The 22,394-nt window shown below is 40.0% G+C and overlaps 1 protein-coding gene across 1 annotated transcript in view; it reads right to left on the bottom strand.

Annotated features, from left to right (window-relative positions):
• The window catches only part of CSMD1 (CUB and Sushi multiple domains 1), a 1,039,667-nt gene that overhangs the window by 431,402 nt on the left and 585,871 nt on the right, over window positions 1-22,394 (bottom strand). Inside the window, exon 10 of the mRNA XM_087856321.1 lies at window positions 16,646-16,758. Coding sequence (XP_087712447.1) covers window positions 16,646-16,758 — 113 coding nt within the window. The remainder of the gene's footprint in view (window positions 1-16,645; window positions 16,759-22,394) is intronic.

Here is a 22,394-nt window from a genome sequence, read left to right as displayed (position 1 = left end):
TGCTACTCCCGCCTGAGTGATGGCTGGTAAGTGGGAACAGCCAATGGGATTCTTCATGGAGGGGACCCAGGAGGTGACGGGGGGAACCTCAGCCAGGCAGGACCACTAAATCATTTGGAGGATTAAGACTGATGCCAGAGAAGGTATCTCCCCCTGGTTCTCTGAGACCATGAACGAGAACAACTGAAGGTCAGAGAAGCTGAAAGTCTCTTTAAAAAAATGATTTTAATTTTCTGCCACATATGGAAAGCCCCTATGAGAATGAAACCATGAAAAAAGGAAGCAGAGGTGGGAAATTGAGAGAGCGTGCTGATGAGGTCATTTGAGCAGCCAAACGCTGGTGAGAGATGAATCTCTCTCAAGTGGGACCAACAGAGTTTTTTTTTTTAAAGACAGAAGAATTAAAAAAAAATAGATTGAAGACTAAGTCAGCCATCAGAATGATGCTGTGTTAGTCTAAGTGAGGTGGGAAGGGGGCTTGAATTAGAAGAAAAGCATCTGAGTGTCTGATGATGAAACCAACCCTCAAAGGGGACAAGGACATCCATCACGAGACCATCCTGGGACAAGGGTGGTCCACTCATCCTTCTCTGAGGCCAGTGGGACGAAGGATGGGGACAGATGAAGATATATGAAGGTGAAATGCTGAAGAAGTTCTTGTTTTATAACACCCAAGGCTTTTCCCCCTAAAATGTAGGGGAGGGAGCCTTGCTATATATTTCATGAGTGAAGGTTTGAAGGAAGGTGAAGGTTTGCATTAGTTATTTTAAGTCAGTTCCTTCTACACGAAAGGACCACCTGCCGAGCAATGGGGAGAGTCAGATGGGGTAGCTCATGACCCAGTGGGGCCCCTGCTGACCTTCAGCGGCCCCAGCACCTCTCCCAGGCAGAGACCTACTCTGTCCCCATAGCCAAGTGAGCCATTATGGAGCTTATATGTGCATGCTTCAGGCAATGATTACTAACGTCCTCAGTCACGGTATCACAGGACACAGTTTGCTGGGTAACCTCGTCTACTCTGTACTAATTTTGGAAAGATCGTGCAGGTGTAATAGCATTCCAGAGGAAGACCCTGTACCAACCTTCTCCGGGAAAAACAAAATGCAGGAAACTGCATGAGAACAAGTTATACTGAACATGAACAATTGGCCGAAAACAGAAATCAGGTGCACCGGTGGGGGTGCTGGTGAAGGAGTTTATCTGCCAGGAAACGGGGCAGCGTCCCAGGAAAGAGCGAGTTCTGCACATGCATTCTCAGCCCCAGTATTCAAGTCTATAGGCAGAAGGCAGTGTTGGAAGCACTCATAATGCAATTAAACTTTGGGATTGTTTCAAGAAATAAGAAAAAAAAATCAGTCTGAAATTATTTGCATTACAATGGTATGAGTCTGAGGAATCTTAGAGGGAAGTTGAAAGCAAATGGATTTAGTCTGAAAAATACTTGAGAGGCTGAGTTCAGTTTCTTTGCTTTTAAATGTTAAAAGTTCTCATCATCACAACTCTCCGTATTCCCATCTTTCTCCCATTTTCCTCTGTGTACTTCTACGTTACATTACAGTATAACGTGGGACGGCTCTGCCGAAGTCATGTACCACCCCAAGCATCTTCAGTGCCTAAGGATAGACCGTGCCAGGGAAGGGAATCTTTCCTTTCTTAGTTTATCAGTTCCCTGTAGCAAAGAGAGAATCAGCAAAAGAATTCATGTGAGAATAGAGAAAATAATATTTGAAGTCTTCAGTTGGAAAGTTTCAAACTATTTTCCACACTCAGAACTTTAAGAAACTCCCTGTTGCTCTGGCCTAGGACTGATGTCACCCACTACAAGCAAGCTCTCTAATGACAGAGACAAAGCCATGGGCTGGAGGGATGGGGAACAGCTCTTCCCCACCTCTGTATTCCTCGGGAGCCTCACCTTCTCTTGTTGTGACTGCATGGCATTCAGAAAGTCACCTGATTTACTGGCTTCCACTTCCATCCATACACCCTGACTGTTAGGATTTCCCACAATGACAGGAATGGACTGTGGGGGTCTCAGCCTGCCCCCAGCTCCGCTTAGAAGATGCACCTGACCCGTCTGTTGACCACCCGACTGTATGACCTTAAACATGACTGAATCATGACCCTTCAGAGCACTTTTCTTTCCACCTGAGCATATGGTTACAAACAATTCTCTCCCATTCTCTAATACAGTGTAGGAACATTTAGCATTCAAAGCTCTCTGAGATGCCCTGTCACATGCTGCTATGATTATCTACTTTGGCACAGACGTATCCTAGACATTATCCAGTGGTTTCTCACCTGATTGACAAAGTAGCTGCCTTCCCTCTCTGTTCCCATCTTGGCCCTGGAGTATTCCTTGGGGAGGGTTTTCATTATCAGGGGATCACAATCACCTCTCCTTCTGCTTGCTAATCATTCCTGGAATCAGTTTCCCATAGAAACCAAATATTCATGGAACTGTTGAGTTATATTTTTTCTAGAGCTGGGAGAAGAGCCTGCAGGTGATCTGTTTCCACCTCTCACAGGAGATACAGCTATTAGAGGCCCGAGAAATTCAGAGCAAATGGAAGCAAAACTGAAGCTCAAGCTCAGATCTCTTGGCTGGAGCTCTGCCGTCTGCTTTATCCTGTTCTGGGAACTGCTACCCTTCTGGAACTTTCCAACCCACGTATGGAGCAGCCTGCTTTCCCCAGATAGGTTTTGTCTTCGTTTAGCCTCACATTGCAGTAACCTCGTTTATGCTTACTCCTAATTCCCTATAGAAAAAGCCCGAAAAAGAAATGGAGCTACACATGCTGATAGATTCAAAAATACATCTAAGATAAAATGCACCAAACGTGATGGAAGGGCGCTTCTGGCTTAGAGGCCTGAACAAATGCTTGAGGGTTAAAATGCAGGCTATATGTGGAGAAAAACATTAGTTCCATTTATAACTTTGACATCAGTAATGTACAACGTTCCCCATTTTTAAATCAATACATTTCAGTAATCCCCACACAACAACTCTACTTTGTTGCGATCACTAAACATTCTGAAGGAAGCAGGAACATGGAAGAAAAACACAAACAGGTTGTGGGAACATTGAAGAACACAGGGAAACAAAAACAAACAAAAAACTTTCAGTGGATTGAATGCCGGTGTATCCGATTCTAGAATCCAGGTGGTGATGATATCAGAGCAGGTTTCATACTCAAAGACTCAGAAGAGGTGAAAAGGTAGGAAGACAGCAAGTGTGGCCAGTAAAAAAATATAGAAACTTGATCTCACTTACAGAGCTAACATGTAACTTAGACACATTGCAGGGCATCTGGGCGGCTCAGTCAGTTAAGCATCTGGCTTCAGCTGAGGTCCTGATCCCAGAGTCCCCAGATTGAGCCCCACATTGGTCTCCCTGCTCACTGGGGAGTCTGTTTCTCCCTCTGCCTCTACTCCTCCCCTTCCCCACCCAACTCCTGCTCTCTCTCTCACTCTCTCTTTCAAATAAATTAAATCTTTAAAATAATAAAAAAAGAAAGACACATTGCTAGTTTCAACTATTCTATAACCTCTTGTCGTTCACTGTCATTCATAACGCTTTCATTCCTACCCACGCCTGGATCCTGCCCAGATGCTGATTGCAACATGGTCCCCAAACAGTCAGCCCTGACCTTCTCGCTCAGGCTCATCACCCCTAACTAATTTCCACTACGACTCATTGCAGTTTACTTTGAGACTGAACCTTAATCTGTGATGATAAGGTTAAGATCGGAGAGCCGGACACATCCCACGCCGACGGGCCACTAAACCTAGAATTTAAATGTCACATTTCCCCATCACAACTTAATGCCTTCTCGCACACCACCACCTGCTCTCCTCACTCATATATGCTGATATGGTTTAATATTTAATAGTGGCTTATCTCACATCATTAAGTGGGGGCAGTATTTATAATTCATTCATAAATTGTAACCCAGGAAGACAACAGAAACTTGGAGTAAGTGGTGCTCCTGAGACACGTTTTTATTCAAGCTGGGCCCGTTCTGAATGTTAGCGAATCTTCATGCAAATCCTCGACCCACCCAACAACGACAAAAGGAATTATGATCTTAAACTCGATACCATTACAGTATGTAGTTTTGTTGTTATTGTTATGTGTTTGTTTTTATTTTGTCTTAATAATAACGTATGTGAGTCCAATTGGTCTGTAGGTAGGACAACCAAACACTGGTTCCGTCAGTGTGTAATTTACCAGCAGGAAAAACACCAGCAACATCTATAACCAAATGACTTCAGCTGCTAGGACTCAGTTATTAATATCTTTGGCTGCTGTTTAAATGAAAATATCTAATCAAGTTATCAGAAAGTTTTGCTTTTAAACATAATTCCTATACTATAATGCAGTGTATGTTTTTATTTCATTAAATAAAGCTCTGAGAAAATTCATCCCAAGAGCTATTTTACAGATTCAATTTTTATACTCACCTATACTAGTAATCTTGGTAAAATTTAAGAGCTATCGGAGGATGAACTTTCCAATAAAGTCGGTTGAAATGATGCATTTCTTAGCTAATATGTGATTCTTCTAATTTGGCTACTTTTGGGTTTACACGCATTACATTGCTCCTCACCCACAAGATTATACATATTCTCTCGAAGAGCTTTGTGAAGGTAAAGTAGCAATACAAGGCGAGTTTTATTGTCTCTCTTGAAGCTTACTCCGTTCAAAGATCTATATGTGGCTCTCACTGTTTATAAAATGATCTTCAAATGAGTTTCATTTTTTTTTTTTGGTTGAATTCCTAAACTGTGGCGTTAGCAATCCAAAGGAGGCGCCCGGTATTTTTAGAAGCAATCATGAAGTTGTTTCTATGAACCATAAGAATTTCTCTGATAACGCCTCTTTTATACACACACAGAAAAATGCTGGATAGTACAAAATTATGACTGATAGAAACTCTGCTTCTCCTAATTGGGTTAGCGCTAAGCACACTGACTTCTGACTCCATTGTCAAATCACTAAACACCCACCATCTAAGGAGACCTATAGTAAAGAAGTTCATATCTCCACTCAACATTAACCTAATCGTACTCTAAGTCTTCTATTCTCAGGGGGGAAAAACTGCTAAAAATTCTATGAATTAATATTTATAAATGATTCCTTACAGAGAATAGTTTAAGTTAGTCTGGACATTTTCAGATATTGTATATACCTGAATCGACACACGTATATATAAACATAGCACATATATGGATATTAACATATGAACATTATATAAACATTATACGACAAATGCTCAAAGACTAACCATCTCAATTAATACACACTTAGGCTTGACTCCTTTTACGGTAGTAAAAATGAAAACAAACAAGTGAAAAATAACCCAGCAAGAATATGACAACCAAAATTTTAAAACACTGCAGGCCTATTCAAGAGAGGAAAAGATTTCAGAAGAAAAAAACCCCATAAACCTAAAAGGCAGATAACCCTCTAAAGCTAAAAGATAATGCATGGCTTCAACTCATTTGCAGAATTAAAAGACCAAGGTATGAACACAACATGAATGTATTAAATAATATGTTAAATTAGAAACAGAGTCTATGTTACTCTATACCCTTTTCTTGTATTTGTATAAAATATCAACTTTATTCTGTTTTCCTCATTTACTATCATTACCTAAAATTAACCTTTTTCTTGATTCTAAAATGTGCGTTCCCAGGAGAATTGTATCTCAATACCGTAAACCATGCCTGACACCTGGCTAAAGGCCGATAGGCATTAACTGAGTGGATGAGCTCCCCGAATCTGAAGAGACTTCATTCTGCCAATTATTCCGTGATACACTTTTGTTTGCTTACGGAGACGAAGACACTGTGTTTGCTGGGATAGCCTGGAGACAGAAAATTGAATAAAATGGGTCTCTTTTCTCAAGGACTGGAGGACACACAGGACACTAACTCTTACAAATGTTATCTTGGCGGAGAGAAAGTTGTGACCTACAGCTATTGGAGAACGCTAGAGGGAAGGTTTATTCCCTGTGAGTTGTGCTAGGAAAAGCCTCACCACATGGGCCACACTCAGAATGGGCCTTGAAGGCTGGGGAGACTGTGTCCAGGCAGAAGGGGTGAACCGGGACCTGTCAGGGAAGGGGACACAGCACAAATACTGATGTACGAGGTCCAGGAACGTCGAGCACACATGTGTCCTCAGCAGAATAAGGCTCTGGCAGAGACGGCTGTCTGCAAAAAGATGAGGAACTGACTTAATCTCATCCACTGTGGCTGGGCCACCACAGAGGTCAGACCAGCCGCAGGTGGAGAAAGTCACTGATTCATCAGACAGAACATGGAATGGGAAATGGAGACCAGTGACATGAGTGGGTGTGCATGTGGGAGACACACAGGGTATGCCATGCTAATGTGGGGGACACGGATGTGGTGAGACTCTAGGAGCTGTATACCTACTCATCCTTGCAGTGCAACCTCAGCATCGCAGAACTGTGGACTCTTTTTTTTTTTTTTTAAGATTTTATTTATTTATTCGACAGAGATAGAGACAGCCAGCGAGAGAGGGAACACAAGCAGGGGGAGTGGGAGAGGAAGAAGCGGGCTCACAGCAGAAGAGCCTGATGTGGGGCTCGATCCCATAATGCCAGGATCACGCCCTGAGCCGAAGGCAGACGCTTAACCACTGTGCCACCCAGGCGCCCCAGAACTGTGGACTCTTAAGCACAGCCCTCCATCCCAACCTTAAGCCACATCTTACTAAGATTTGCAGGTGACTTGTACCCACACCCCGCGAGAAGCAGATAATACTGAAGAAAAATCTGAATACTGTGGCACCTGGGAATCTGTGCACAAATGCATCACTTTGCCGTTATGGGAGTTCAGTGAGTCACGGTGGGCTCCTGGAATTGGTGGATAGTCCCGGGGAAGGAGATGAAGGGTACCTAGTTGGAGGTCAGGTATTTGTTTAGGGACTAGGTATGAGGCAAGTAATCACACAGGGACTCCAGCACAAGAGAATGAGGCAGTAAATACATGAACAGACTTGGGGGTTTGGATCAGAGTAGCACCAACAAACGGAAAGATCCCGTGTTGAGCATTGATTTCTTTTCCACTCGGCTAGATTTCCATAAAATGTTAAGGCCTAAGTTAAATTTTTAGAAAAGAAACTGGATTGTACTTAAGATTATCAATAAGGGTCAAGTGGCCCAGCATGATACCACCAGTATCTAAACAATCTAGGAATTGGCTGTGGCTTTGGGCATGCTTCTGCTCATTCACTCAGTTTGCATCTACAGTTGACCCTTGAACAACATGGATTTGAACTTGAGCATTCACTTATACGTGGATTTTTTTCCTATAAATACAATACAGAACTGTAAATTTATTTTCTCTTTCTTATGACTTTCTTAATAACATTTTCTTTACTTTAGCTTATTGAAGGAATAGAATACATATAACCTACCAAATATGTGTTAATCAACTGTTTATGTTATCAGTAGGTCTTCTGCTGCACAATAGGCTATTAGTCGTTGGGTTTTGAGGGAGTCAGAAATTATATTTGGATTTTTGACTGCATGGGGGGGGGGTAAGTGCCCATAACCTCCTTGTTGTTCAAGGGTCGACTGAATTTAAGGAGCAGCCACATTGCAGAGACTGCACAGGTGTATGTGGCTTTAGAGGTTCTTGCACACAGGGGAGCCTGGGTGGCTCAGTTGTAAAGTGTCTGCCTTCAGCTCAGGGCAGGATCCGGGTGCTCTGGGATCGAGCCCCACATCAGGCTCCTCCACTAAGAGCCTGCTTCTTCCTCTCCCACTCCCCCTGCTTGTGTTCCCTCTCTCGCTGGTTGTCTCTCTCTGTCAAATAAATAAATAAAATCTTTAAAAAGAAAAAAAAAAAAAAACGAGGTTCTTGCACCCAAAGCTCCAACCTACTGGGCAGATAAACAGTTAAGCAATTACTGTGATGGAGTCAGTTTCAAGTGGTACAGGGATGTGTAGAAAGAGCATCTAGTATTATCCATGCATGTTGAGCTTATTAAAGAATGTAATCTCTGAGCTAGGACAAAAAGAGGTGCAAAGTATCTACAGGATGGAACCATGGAACAATGATCCTTGCTGGGGAAAAGTATATATGCAAAGAGAGAGAAAAAGTAAAGTTTGAAGATCTGGAAGGCCCAGAAGGACTAGAACATGAAGTGCACATAAGGGAGGCGGTAGGTGATGGACTGTGGTTTGGTAACTGGGTTTCATTATATTCTGGGGGCTCTCGGTGGTTTTCACAGTGCAAGAACATGCTTGATTTTCATTGTCTAGTAGAAGTGATTTGGACTGGAGTGCTGATGTGTGTGGATTAGAAGGGACAAGCCGGAAGGAAGGGGGGTGGGGTGACACTTCCATAACCAGCTAGAGCAGGTACAGAGGAGGGACGCCTTAGAGTCCATGGAGTGGTGATGGAAAGAGGGGACATGACGGGAAGGTATTTATGAGATGAGACTGACAGAAATTTGCAGAAGAGAAAATGGGGCCACCTAGCACGGACACTGCTGAGAAGAAATAAGGCAGGCGTGTGTTGTTCATGGTAACAGTGATGAACCTTCTGCCCAAATCCTCAACGACTGTGGGGAGATGACCTGGCAGGTGTCGATGGGGAGGTCAGGTAAGAGTGGACACACTGCAACTTTACCTTGTCTTAAGGGTTTTGGGAGCCAGTCTATTATTCTGACCGGCGTACTCGTGCCTGACTTTGTCAAAGTAGCATCCTTGCTTCACACTAACATGGCCAGGGTCGTGAGCTCAGTTTCTAGATGGACCAACAAGCTTTCGTCTGTCTGGTGGTCACACACTGTGCATCCAATTTCACTTGGACTCCTTTTAAATGTACAATTACTCACACAGAGGATGAGGAAGACTGTGTCAAGAAACTGGATCAAATCCAGCCATACAAGTAGAGAAACAGTGTATTAGTCAGGGTCCCCAGAGAAACAAAACCAACTGGATATCTCTTTATGTGTCCATCGATGCTCCGGATGGATCGATCTACAAAGAGAGATGATTTGAAGGGATTGGCTCACATGATTGTGGAGACTGGGATGTCCAGCCCCAGGAGATCATGACCTGAGCTGAAGGTAGATGCTTAAGGGACTGAGCCACCCAGGTGCCCCCTCAATAAAGTATTTTTAAATTACAGTAGGTACACTGATTTTTAGACATAATGCCATTAGGCACTGAGTTAACCACGGTATATTGTAAACATAACTTTTATATGCCCTGGGAAACAAACAAACAAACAAAACCCTCATTTGCCGTGCTCTCCTGTGATATTTATTTTACTGTGATGGTCTAGACCTGAACCCACCATATCTCCAAGTTATGCCTATAGTCAAGCCTTCGACTGATTGGATGAGACCCACCCTTCTTTATCCAGTCACCTAATTCAGACTTTAACCTCATCCAGAAACAGCCCTGCAAACACACCAGGAAGAATGTCCCACCAGATGTTCAGGTGCCCCATGGCCCAGTCAGGGTGACACATAAGATGAACCATCACAAGTATCTCAAGGATGACACGACATCCATGGTGTGTTGGCAGTGCTGTCTCCCAGGAATGGCGGAGCTGTATTCCTCTGTACTCAGGGCACCATGGAGCACCCCCTATCCAGTCAGCACAAATGCAGAGACCTCTGAGGACAGATGACGAGGCCTGAACTCCCATCTCCACTGTGTTCACGGACATAGGAAGACAGTTGTGTTTCTGGTACAAAACAGCAAAGCTGAACTCAAATTATTTTACTGCAATAATTCCTAGCATGAGCCTAAAATAGATCTTGTTTTTACCACACAGCAGCACATCACAGGGAACATTTCCTTTAATTTACCCCCTGCTAAAATTTAAATAGCTACGGCAAATTACATAAAACATGATTTGTGGAAAAGCGGTTCATCAACATGTGTGATGAATGCCAATTGAACGTTATTTCTGTGCAAAGAAGATCCAGAGTTAGCCCACTTAACTATAGACAGCGAAGCCATAAAAATGCAGGGCCACCAACGTCGCAAACTCTTAATTGTTTAGGCAAATATCTAGACACCGAGCTTGCTTCTTATCAACCTTCCTCAGTTGGCACAATGGTCATGAACGGAATTCTTTTCTAGTGAATAACAGTCCGCTATAATACACAATGCATATTTTAAATGTACATAATTGCATGGTTTATTATATTATTATAAACATTTTAAAAGAATTCTACTGTACTATTAAATATAAGATTGGTTTACAAAACATTTTTTGATCCTCAGTAGTTACTTTCGTTACTTATGATAAGAAATAAAATAAAGATATTTTAAATGTAAAGTGGAAAAACTATGCACTAAAAGTATGTTAGCTTTCAATATTGCTCTGATACTTGCAATATATATGATTTATATATATATATAACTTATACATATATATGAGCTATACATATGGTTTACAGATTTATAAATTATATATGTATATATCTTATAAAATTATATAATATTATATATGTTAAGTCTTATACAGTTTGTTCAGTATTGCTTTACTCAGCTGTACTATAATTATTTACATATTTTTTTACCTGTCAGATTTTTGAATAGATTATTATGAATTAAATATTTTCATGTACACAAAGGTTTTAAATAAACCTTTGAACAAACAAAATATCTCACCTCTCCTCCATCACTTTTCCAGACATCTAACATACCTCCCTAAAATACTGTCATTTTTAAAAAACTTTGTGTAATATTTTTGCCAATAATTCTCTTATGGCAAATTATCAGTTATCATATTCTTTCTATCTCTCTGTCTTTTATATATATATATAAAAGGATACACACACACACACACACACACCTATCCTATATATAGGATAATTTATATACATATATATAGGGTAATTTATACTAATTCATATTTCCTGTTGCTGCTCTTGAATTATTGGTAGTGTTCACGTTTGTATTTCAGTTTCTGAGTTTCCCTTGAAACTCTGTGATTCCCAAGCATAGCCAGGCTGTCCTCTGTGCCTCTTCACCATGGTTACTGTAACACAAACTCTTCTTTAAAAGACTAAGTTAATTGAGTATACTCTGTAGGCATCTTGTGGGGAGGCTCTCAGTAAATGTCTTTGAGGGGAAAGTGTTGGGAGCAAATACAGAGAACTGGGGTGCCTCCAGGACTAGGAGCCTGGAGTTATGGTGGTGCACAGGTGAGTGGTTGGACCCAAGGTTCTTCTGTTTCACAAAACCATTGGAACACCACTGTGTGTGCTGGGGGTGGGGGAGAGGCTGCCAGCGGAGGGTCCACCAGATAGTGTCTGGAGGAAGAGTGCCCGAAGTAGAAAGACCATGAATGTCTCAGGGTAACAAGTGTGATCCAAGGATCTGAGGACCCCCCAAACCTTTTGTATCCCTTACAATACATGGGGAATTCTCAACCTCTTGGTGAGATGGAGGTAGTGAGCAGATAAGGGGTAATGTGCCCCCCCAATAAGGACATGATGTTAGGATGGGGTCTCTGCAAGAAATTCAAGCTGATTTTAAAATAAGAGGATGTGACATTTCTTGCATATCAAAGTTCTTCTGGACTTTGTAGACTAAGAGTCAAACCGAGATTTCAAATCTGAAGTTCTATGCATCAAAAAACTCTGGAAGGACATGTAAGGAAAAGCTGAGAGACACTGCCTTTGAAAAAGTTACCTGGCCACGTCAAAAAGCAAAGGGAAGGAACACTTACTATTCTTACGTATTATTATGAGCTCTAACATTTATATAATGAAAAACCTGATGTAGAGAAAAATCTCAAAATTAACGAGGAAAATATGTATACAAATAATAGCTAGCATGTCTTACTCTATATGCTATGGGATTTCCATGTTTTATGTCATTTGAGATCTACAACAGACTTAGGAAGCAAATGTCATTGCTATACTGTTCCTTTATTCTAAACGAGGAATCTGTTGCACAAAGAGTTTAAATACCTTGTCATAAGTTACACAGCTAGTAGCTGGCACAGCCACACAACCTGTATTCTTAACCGCCAGACTGTATGTTAGTTAAAGCCACGCAATAGCAAAATCTAGAGGTTTGGGGCACTTGGGGGGTTCAGTCAGTTAAGCGTCTGAACCTTGATTTTGGCTTAGGTCATGATCTCAGGTCATGAGATCAAGCCCCATGTTGGGCTCTGCAGTAGCGGGGAGTCTGCTTGAGAGTCTCTCTCTCCCTTTGCCTCACTCACCTCCTTGCTCTCTCTCTTTCTAAATAGAGAAATAGAATCTTTTAAGAAAAAAAAAAACCTGGTAAGTTAAATCACGTGTAACTATCAACTACATATATTTTTCTGACAATATGATTAACAAACAACTGTAGTTTATTTTTTTATTTTGTTTTTTAAAGATTTTATTTATTTATTTGACAGAGAGAGAGAGATAGCAAGAGAGAGAGAGCACAAGCCTAGAGAAGAGGGAGAAGCAGATTCCCCGCTGAGTGGGGAACCCATTGCGGGACTCGATCCCAGGACCCCAGGATCATGACCTGAGCTGAAGGCAGACGCTTAACCGACTGAGCCACCCAGGCACGCCAAACAATTGTAGTTTAAATAATGCAATTATTTATATTTTTGACAATAACCTTTACGAATTGTTTTTATTTTATCACTGTTAGCTTAATATAGCTGGAAATACTGTGGAAATAACAATTTCTACAATGCTTTCTCTTGATATATAATATTCTCTAAATTCTTTAAATTCTCAAATTTTATATTAGTTGTCTGTTTAAATTATCCTTTTGACTTTGGAATATTATTTTGTCAAAAGATAATACGTGGCCTTGAATTGGCAACCTCTCAAGGATTAATGGCCATCTACGTTTCCGTGATATCTCAAGCTATAGCTATTAATAGACCATTGAGCCGGTAAACAGAGTACTGATTACAGCTAAATGTAATTATAATTAATGCTGTATGGTCGTTCAAACTGAAATATGACACTTGGAAGAATATTTATATTTTAATTGACAATACTTCTATCTCTTAATAGTCAAGGATCCATGATTTGGCAATGACGCTAGTCCCTCTAGTCTTCATACTCTAAACCTTATGATGTGTGTCTTAATGCTGCTGGAGTTAATTTACTGCAATTTGCCCCATTGGGAAGTATTTGGTATGTCACTGATGCTTTCAGATTTCACCAAAGGCAGTAGCCAGTACAGGTCATGTAGAAAGGATTCTACGTCTACCATGCTTTCTTGAATAGCTGTACGATTGTGTAGAAGTTCAGTTAAAGGTCAAGCGTAAATATCCAAATGTCAGGAAGTATTCAGCAATTATCTGTGCGCTCGAGCCCTAACCTTTGAATGAGATGTACATATCATTTCTGTTGAAGCATTTCTTATTGAGAAGAGCCATCGATTCCCCACCCCACCCCATTTTTCCAGCAAGGAGGAATCTTTCACTGTTAACAGATAAGGATACTGATGCTGGGGTCTCCCCACCATAGAACTTTTTAGCAACGTGACTGCTGCAGTTCACAGGAAGCATGCAAACGTGCCAGGATGTGCTTCCTCCAGCTCAGGACACTGTCACTGTCAGCCGGCTTATTGTTTGGGGTTGGAAGATGCTTGTTAATGATCTGCCTCATTGGCTTGATAGGTAATAACTTCCGGTTACATATTTTCAGCTCCTGAGTACTCTACAATACACCCTTAGAAAATGAGGCATACTTTCCCTTTACTCAAATTCACAAAGTACAATTGAAGAAAATAAAATCCCAACTCTGCAGATCTGTTTGTCTCACTTTCATCAATATACGCACATACGGATCATGTTAAAGCTCTTAATAAACTCAGCAACTGATGGAGGAACCTCTAAGATATTTGAAAAACCATCACAAAGGAGAGTTCAAAGAACACACATACACAGACAATTAGCAACGCTGACATGAATTTGATAAAAGATGCCAAAGTCATCTTTAGCCATCGGGCAGTCATCGATGGTGTTTCCTCCCACAGAATTCACATGTGTTTCCATGGTCAGGGATCACCTGCCTGCTATCAGTTTTCTACAACCTTCTGAATAGTAAAATAGCTGAAGGACGATAAAAGGGACAGACCATTACCCCATCCTTTAACCATGAACAGTGTGCTAGACATTGAAAGAATAACTAGTAATTTTCCCCCCAGGGGAACTTCAAAAGTTTTCCTAACAATAAAACTTACAAATGAATTATTTCTTTCTTTTTAATGGCTCCCCTCTGGTGAAATAGTCCAAGTAAAATCATCACCATTTTTATTGTATTACAGTACTTTGTAATTTGTTAGTTCTCTAAAATTTTGATACCTTACTTATGGAAAGTATGTAAGTTTTGAAAATGCACATTGTTATGTAAAACACATATTTATGATTTATTCTGAATGGCCACTGTATATTTTCTTATAGTTTAAATAGTTTATTTCTAATAATTGATTTTTTGTATTAACCAATATATATGAATGGGTTTAAAATGCAATTTCCTCGTTATTTTGATAAAGTGAAGATCAGTTTCCAGGCATTTGTATGATAGTATGAAGTTGACCCTGAAACGACTTCTCTTAACTTGCATTCGAGATGGTAAAAGGCTCTTCTCAATCTGTTGAAAATGACTTCAAATCAGTTTGTGGCTTGTTGGAAGTATGGCATCAAATGCAAATGATAGCTTAAACACAGCCTTTAAAGTTTTATAAATAAGCAGTTTTATAGGGGCGCCTGGGTAGCGCAGTCGTTAAGTGTCTGCCTTTGCCTCAGGGCGTGATCCCGGCGTTATGGGATCAAGCCCCACATCAGGCTCCTCCGCTATGAGCCTGCTTCTTCCTCTCCCACTCTCCCTGCTTGTGTTCCCTCTCTCGCTGGCTGTCTCTATCTCTGTCAAATAAATAAATAAATCTTTAAAAAAATAAGCAGTTTTATAAAATAATTTATAAAACATTTTAATCTGAGATCATTTGATTGTATCTGGGGACACATGTGTAGTCTCTGAGACAAGAGAATGATTTCTTTCTCCTTGTCAAATACAGGATCTAAACTGAAGATAGAGGCTCTTCACCCATCACTTGTATAATCCAAAATAAAGAAGTAAACATGCTCCCAAGCCTCTTTCATGTTTATTTCTTGAGTCAAATTGTTGATTACTGATCTCAAGAACACCAGAGTGTAGTTAAAGGAAAACGGTCCGTGTATGCTCGCCTGTGTGTGTGTGTGTGTGTTGCCAGTTAAAACAGCTCCTCTCGGGGCCCTGAGATCTGGATATTATGAAGCTCATTTTTGTTCTTTGCATTCCAGGCAAAGAGTCCCTTTCTCCCTTAGTTCACTCTCCACTCTTTGCCATCTCTGGAATTCAGGAGAGACCAAGCACAAGGTGATGGTGTGCTCTGAGAGACCAAGGTGATACCTCGCTGGTAGCTGGCTGTTTCCTAGTCACCGTCAGAGCAGACATGTACAGGTGAGGCTAAGTGAACTGAGTCTCAGGAGAGCCAGACTGAGGGGCCAACGGGTTGACCCGGTGATTTGAGGGGGAGGGTAGGAAAGGGTTCTTTTTTTCTCTTTTGGGGACAAGGGAGAAGTCTACTTTTTAAAGAGGTAATTATTGAATCAAGATTTGTGTATGCATCTAGTATTCGGGGGAGTGTCTAACAGTAGGAAATACAATTGGTTTCCCAAAGAATGTTCCAGGCTACTTGAGCAGAGGCAGGATTGAGCTGAGGCTGACCACCTAGGAGAGCATGTGGGTCAGGCAGGTATATCTCAAGCCAATTCTTGAGCCAATAGCAAAATATCCGGGAGGCTTATAAAAGTTTACAAATATAGATCATCTCTGATTTTTTAATATTGTTCATTTTACTTCAGTTTCCATTATGAAATTTTCCCCAATATATTAAAAATAATACCAATCAGTAAGTTAAGGTTAAAAGATACCTCTCTCCTATGAGATCCTTCCACATGCAACAACGTGGGTACAGCAAAACAGTCGGAGTATTTTAAAAGTTGCCCCACATGAGGCCCTGGTTTATGGGAACACACAGCTGCACTAAACAATGGAAAACAATTCCCTGATAAGGTGGTTTCTGGACATGAACTCAGAGGTGAGGCCAACGTTTCAGAGTAATTATAACTCATAACTCCCAAACAATATTTACTTTTTCCTACACGAGAACTTGGTAGAATTTTCTCCAACTTCCTATAGATCTCTCTGTTTTCCATTTAAACAACAACAACACCCACATTTGTACGTGAGCGTGTACATACTAGGGCTTAATTAAAGTCATGCCACTTCAATTCATTGTTCAAAATGTTCCCCCTAGTTCATAAGCATAAGGACTGCCTCTCAGGAAGAGATAAAATGCCCAGGTCCAGAAGTATGCACACTTTTCATAGCTTGCATTCATACTTAGTCTTACTCTTTATTTTGATCCAATGACCGCACACATCATGGCAAGGGAAGCTTTCAATAAGTTAAAAATTCTTTGCAACAGAAAGAACTCTAAGTGGAGCTTTAAGTATGGAAATTGTGAATAACCAGCCCCTATTTTAAAACATGACGATCTAACACATGGAGAATGGTCCTTGCCCTCTCTAAGTATGCTAGCTTTAATCGTTGGCAAGTGCGTTCTCTCCCTACCTTGGTAGACAGCTTTAAACCCAGGGGAGGCAATGCTATCGTCAGACTGCAGGTGGAGCCACATCTGGTTGCTCATGCTCACGATGAGGTCGGGAACGCTGGACCCAGTGAGTCTGCACGGAAGAGAAACGTTAAACCATTATTTGAATCACCAAACATCTCTACTTTCACTTGAAGAAGAAGGTCTTCCTGCTTAAACAAACAAGTACAGGTATATACCTTAAGCCCCTCCTTTGAGGGATCAATAGCCACTTGTAATTTATATTTATATTTAAGCCTCAGTATTACAGGCATTTTACAGTAATTACTCTCATCTATGTTTGAAAATGTACATCTTTGATTTTAAAAACTGACTTAGGGTGACCAACCATCCCATTTGTCTGGAACTGAAGAGGACTTTTCGTCCTAAACCTGGAACAGTTGGTGATCCCATGTGAAGCAGAGGGATATCTTATTGCTCTACGGTTGTATAAGTCACACCATCAACATCTCTAAGCTGAGAAATGTTCTGGTTCATTCACAAAGTGCTTAGATTTTCTACTTTGAAATTATCATGTAACTTTACCACAAAAATCTCTTTTAGAAAAACATCATAGATGGAATATTATTCAGCACTAAAAAGAAATGAGCTAACTTTATCAAGCCATGAAAAGAAACTTAAAAAGCTACACATGGTGTGATTCCAACTCTATGACATTCTGGAGGAGGCAAAACTTTGGAGACCGTAAAAAAGATCAGAGGTTGCCTGGGGTAGGAGGAGGCACGAAGAGGTGGAGAACAGGGGAGTTCAGGACAGTGAAACTACCCTAAATGACATTACAATGGTCAATGTCTTTATGCATTGGTCCAAACCCACAGAGTGTAAAGTAGCGCAAGTGAATCCAAATATGAACTATAAATTTGGGGTGATAATGATGTGTCAGTGTGGTTTCATTAATTGAAAGGTAGGAATTGTTGATAGTGGAAAAAGCTGTGTGTACGAGGACAGGGGATTACATGGAACATATCTGTTCCTTCCTCTTAATTTTGCTATGAAACTAAAAAAAATTCACATACACACACACACGCGTGCATGCACACACACACACACACACACACACAGTCAAAAATAGCCATACATTAAGAGAATATCGACAACAAGAGCAGCAAGCATAGCTGAAATAGATTTGGTAAGTTTATTGAACTTTCCCTCTGCGTATCAATGTCCAGGTCACACCAAATGGAAGTTTCAATGAAGCCGTCATTGCGTGTTAATAAAAGAGTCACATAGGGGCTGCTGTCAGCCTGTGCAAAGAAACACTAAATCCATTGACTGAACTCAACATGCTGACAAAAAAGCATGTTGAAATAGAAAAAGGGTAAGAAAACAATCAACTCAACAAAAATAAATGTCTCTAATCAAATAGGAAGCTTTGCTTTCAGCAAAGTACTTTTGGGAATATGAACACATGATTCGCCCCATCAATCATACCATTTGTCTCTCAACCCAACATACTCACCCTGGACAGTACAGAAAACCTGATCTTCAAAGGAAGGTGAATAATCTTCATTACATAGGAAGTAATTCATGCAATGTTACACATCAGTTGGGGAAAAAATTGAATGTCAATGAGTAATGTACCGTCACTAAAAATATATTTCTTTTTGAAGATTTTTCTTTGGTAGAGATTGTTCTTTTATATTTAGTGCTTTTCTTGCTTGTTTATTTTGAAGACACTTGTTTTCTTCCCTATGCATGCCTTTTATTGAAGTGTAACACACCAAAAAGTGCACAGAGCATAAATGTCTAGCATAAATGTCTATTTACTTTGACTTACAACTATAAAGCCACAGCATTTTCCTTCTTTTTGTTATTCCTTACCAGGAGTATCTTTTCCCAACCTTTTACTTTCAAGTTTTACTCTATGTAAGTTTTACTCTATGCATGTTTGTCTCTTGTAAGCATCATATAATTGATCTGTATTACGTTTATATTTTATGTATACTATTTTATCTAATCAGAGAACTTCATATTTTATTTAGAATATAATTTCGTGATCAATGAAAGTTCATTTTTCCTGGTTTTCCTTTTTGATTGGTTAATTACTTAACCCTCTTACGTGATGCCTTTTCTTCCCCCAATACTTCTAATATATTATTCTGCTGTCTTTATTTCTGTTGTTTATATTGGGAGGCATTCTATCAGTCTTATATTTGCTCTTTTGAAGATATCTCTTTGCTTATGCTGATTTTAAGAGATTTCCTTGTCCTGTTTTGCAGCAGATTTATTGTAATGTGTCACTGTGAGGTTTTCTTTGTATTGTCCTGACTGGCTTATGGAATTTCATGAATCACCTCCTTGATGTCTGTTGTCAGTATTGGAAAGTTCTAAGTGATAATGTTTTCAAATACTGGTCATGTCCTATTTTCTCTCATTCTCTTTCTTCCAGAACTCCCAGTATACACATCATTTCTGTGCATTTTCCCAAATTCAGTTGGACTATTTTTTTAAAGATTTTTATTTATTTGACAGAGAGGCAGTGAGAGAAGGAACACAAGCAGGGGGGCGAGAGAGGGAGAAGCAGGCTTCCCACTGAGCAGGGAGCCCAATGCAGGGCTCCATCACAGGACCCTGGGATCATGACCTGAGTAGAAGGCAGATGCTTAAGGACTGAGTCACCCAGGTGCCCTGCACATATGCAAATATATATATATATATATATATATATATTTTTTTTTTTTTTTTACTAAACTATCTTCCAGTTCAAACCACATAGATTAACTATAGCAGATATTGTATTTTTCAATTCTTACACTTCCGTTTGATTTGTTATTACAGATTATAGTTTTCTGGTAAAATTCTTGATTACTTCATTTATTCTCTTAAATGTATAAATCATAGTTAATCATCAGAGTCCCTGAGTGCTAAGTGCAATGTCTGGATATCTTGTTCTTTTTCTAATCTCTCTCTCTTAGGTTGTAGTTATTGGGCACTGTTTCTGGACATTTCAGGTAATTTTTGAATGAATGCCAGACATTGTGTAGATGCCATCCCAGAAGTTCTGTATGTTGTTACCTTCCCCTGAGAGGATTTAATTTTCTCCTGACAGTAGAGTGACCATCTTCACCCATTCAGTCATTGGAATGATTCATAGCAGCATTTCCAGCATGTGATTTTCCCAGTGCTTACCACTTCTTATGTCACAATCCAGAGAATATCATATTTACCACTAGATCTCCTCCTTGAAAAAAAATAGGTTCTGAACACTTATCTTTGTCTTCTTAGCCCTGAAAATTCCAAAAGTTCTGCTGAGCTTTGTCGACATGTAGCAGCAAATTTTTGCTTGAGTTCTTTTCTTCTAATCCCAGGAAAGTTAGACTCAGGCAAATACATCAAGGACCAATGCCAAGCAGATGCCAAGCTTGTTACCCTGTCATTCCCTTTTCCTTGGCCCCAAATTGAGAATCAGAAAATGTCCCCAGGGAAAAATTATTTATGAAATAGGAGAGTCATCTTAACGCATATCTGTTTTCTTTGATTTCTATCTTGTAAAATGCTGGCTGTCTTATATTATTCTCTTATGCCTTGAAAGACCTGCCTATTCATTATGTATTCAGCTTTCCCAACTATTCTTAGTAGAGGTTATGTCTGGTATTTCTGGAGGAAGGGGGCTCCAGGTGCTCATTTTCTACGTGGCTCATTTCTTTTCCTTTTTCATTTCTCTTGGATTACATTCTCTAGACTATGTGTATATGCGGAGGGAAGTCTGCTCTTACTCATAGCCGTTATAAACAGTTACTTGTTGTATCTTAGGTTAAATTCACTGTTTTGGGTAGGCATCTGGCTGGCTCGGTCGGATGCAACTCTTGATCTTGGGGTTGTGAGTTTGAGCCCCATGTTGGGTGTAGACATTATTTAAGAATAGAACCCTTTAAAAAATCATTGCCTTCGGTAAAAAAAAAAAATGAATACAAAAGGACAGGTATAATTTTGTCATAAAGTTTATATAAGTGTAAAAAAGAAACTACTATAATCACTGATTTCTCTTGGATAGTAATATATATTGGCTCTTGAGTAACATGTAAGATAAGTAGAAGAGAATGCTTTTTTCTTCCTTTTTAATTTTTTCTTTTATATTGAAGTATGCTTGACATGCAATGTTGTATTAGTTTCAGGTGTACAACAGTGATTCAACAACTCTGTACATTATTGTATGCTCAGCATGGTTAAGTGTAGTCACCATCTGTCACCATGCAACAATGTTATAATATTGTTGACTATATTCCCTATGTTGTTCTTGTCATCTCTGTTATTTATTTTACAGCTGGAGGTTTGTGCCTCTTAATCCCCTTTATCTATTTCACCCATCCTTAGCCCCCTTCCTGGGATCATGACCTGAGCTGAAGGCAGATGCTTAACCAACTGAGCCACCCAGGTGCCCCATTTGCTACTCTTTATAATAAAAATCCTAGGCTCTTAACCACTTTCTCTGACCACCAGGGTCTTTTAACTGTCATGTGCTTGCACTCCACTGAAACCCACTCTTCAAATTCCAGAGGCCTCTATTATCTATTTCATTGTATTTTACATGCCCTGGACAATGTGGCTGATAATCTGCTACACTCTCTCAGCAGTCCCTCCACAGTGCTCTTGATATCCTTACCATCTGCTCCATCTATCTGCCAAAACCCACTTAGGATCAACCCAACGAGCCACTCTATCTTCCTCTAAGTTGATGAACAACTTGTTGACATACCAATTTATACTTATGGTCCCCAGATTCGGCCAGCCACTCAACACACACTTTTTCCCTGAGCCACACTCAGCATATTTTCCCTTCCCATTCCACTAGCTATTGTCCCAAACCATCATCATCTTTCCCAAGCTCCTTCCCAGTCTTATTTCCCTTCTTCTCTGCAGATAACTTTATTTGTAAATATAGAGGAAGAACATTTAAACAATCAAGTATGAACTCCCTGTCCCTCAGAGTCTCCTAAATTCCTCCTGATCCCACCAGCCACCTAGTCATTAGAAGTAGAGAGAGGTAAAGTCTTCTCTTGCTTTTCCCTCCCTTGCCATCCCATTCATCTGCAAGTCCTACTAGTCACACCACTTCCTTATCTCTGTCTCCACTTTCTTAGTTTGAGTGCTGTTTGTCCCATGCCAGCATCACGGAAGCAGCCTCATAACCGCCTCCCCATTCAGGAATCCCTTCCTTATAGGCATTGGGTTTAATTCTAAGTTGTTAAAAACTGAACTATCATGTAGAAAATGTTCACACCTTGAAAAGATTTACGTTGCCAAATTTACTACATTAGAATTACGTCTGGTGCACATGTTTGAATTTCTTGTAGTTCTGCACTAGCTGTTATTTTATTTCTATCTATGTCAGTCTATTGATTCACATAAAATCAAATAAGCAGGTGTACTGCTATACTTCACACAAAGTTCATTCAATCAAAAGTCAGTAAGATGGTTTGTATTTCTCTTTAGAATTTAAGCCGGCTATTTATTTAACTTTATTTACGAAAAGAATTGTGACATGGCATTCACAATTATTTTTTTAAATAGTTATTTTAAGATTCTTTAATGTTTTTAAAAATTACTTGAAAAAATTTAAAAGTATTTTTGTGTTAAATGTTTAATCTTAAAATTATTGGACTATAACTTAAAACAAAGGAAAATAGTTCCCTTCTTGTTCTTTTTTCATGTTTCTGGGATGATTTCCATTTTCTGGCACTGACAAATGAGTTTTTGGAAACAGAGCAA

Source organism: Ursus americanus, chromosome 27 (genome assembly GCF_024610735.1).
Source record: "Ursus americanus isolate L20-20 chromosome 27, mUrsAme1.1.p, whole genome shotgun sequence".
In the NCBI taxonomy this organism is placed as follows: Eukaryota; Metazoa; Chordata; class Mammalia; order Carnivora; family Ursidae; genus Ursus; species Ursus americanus.
This window is presented reverse-complemented; position numbering and strand designations above follow the sequence as displayed.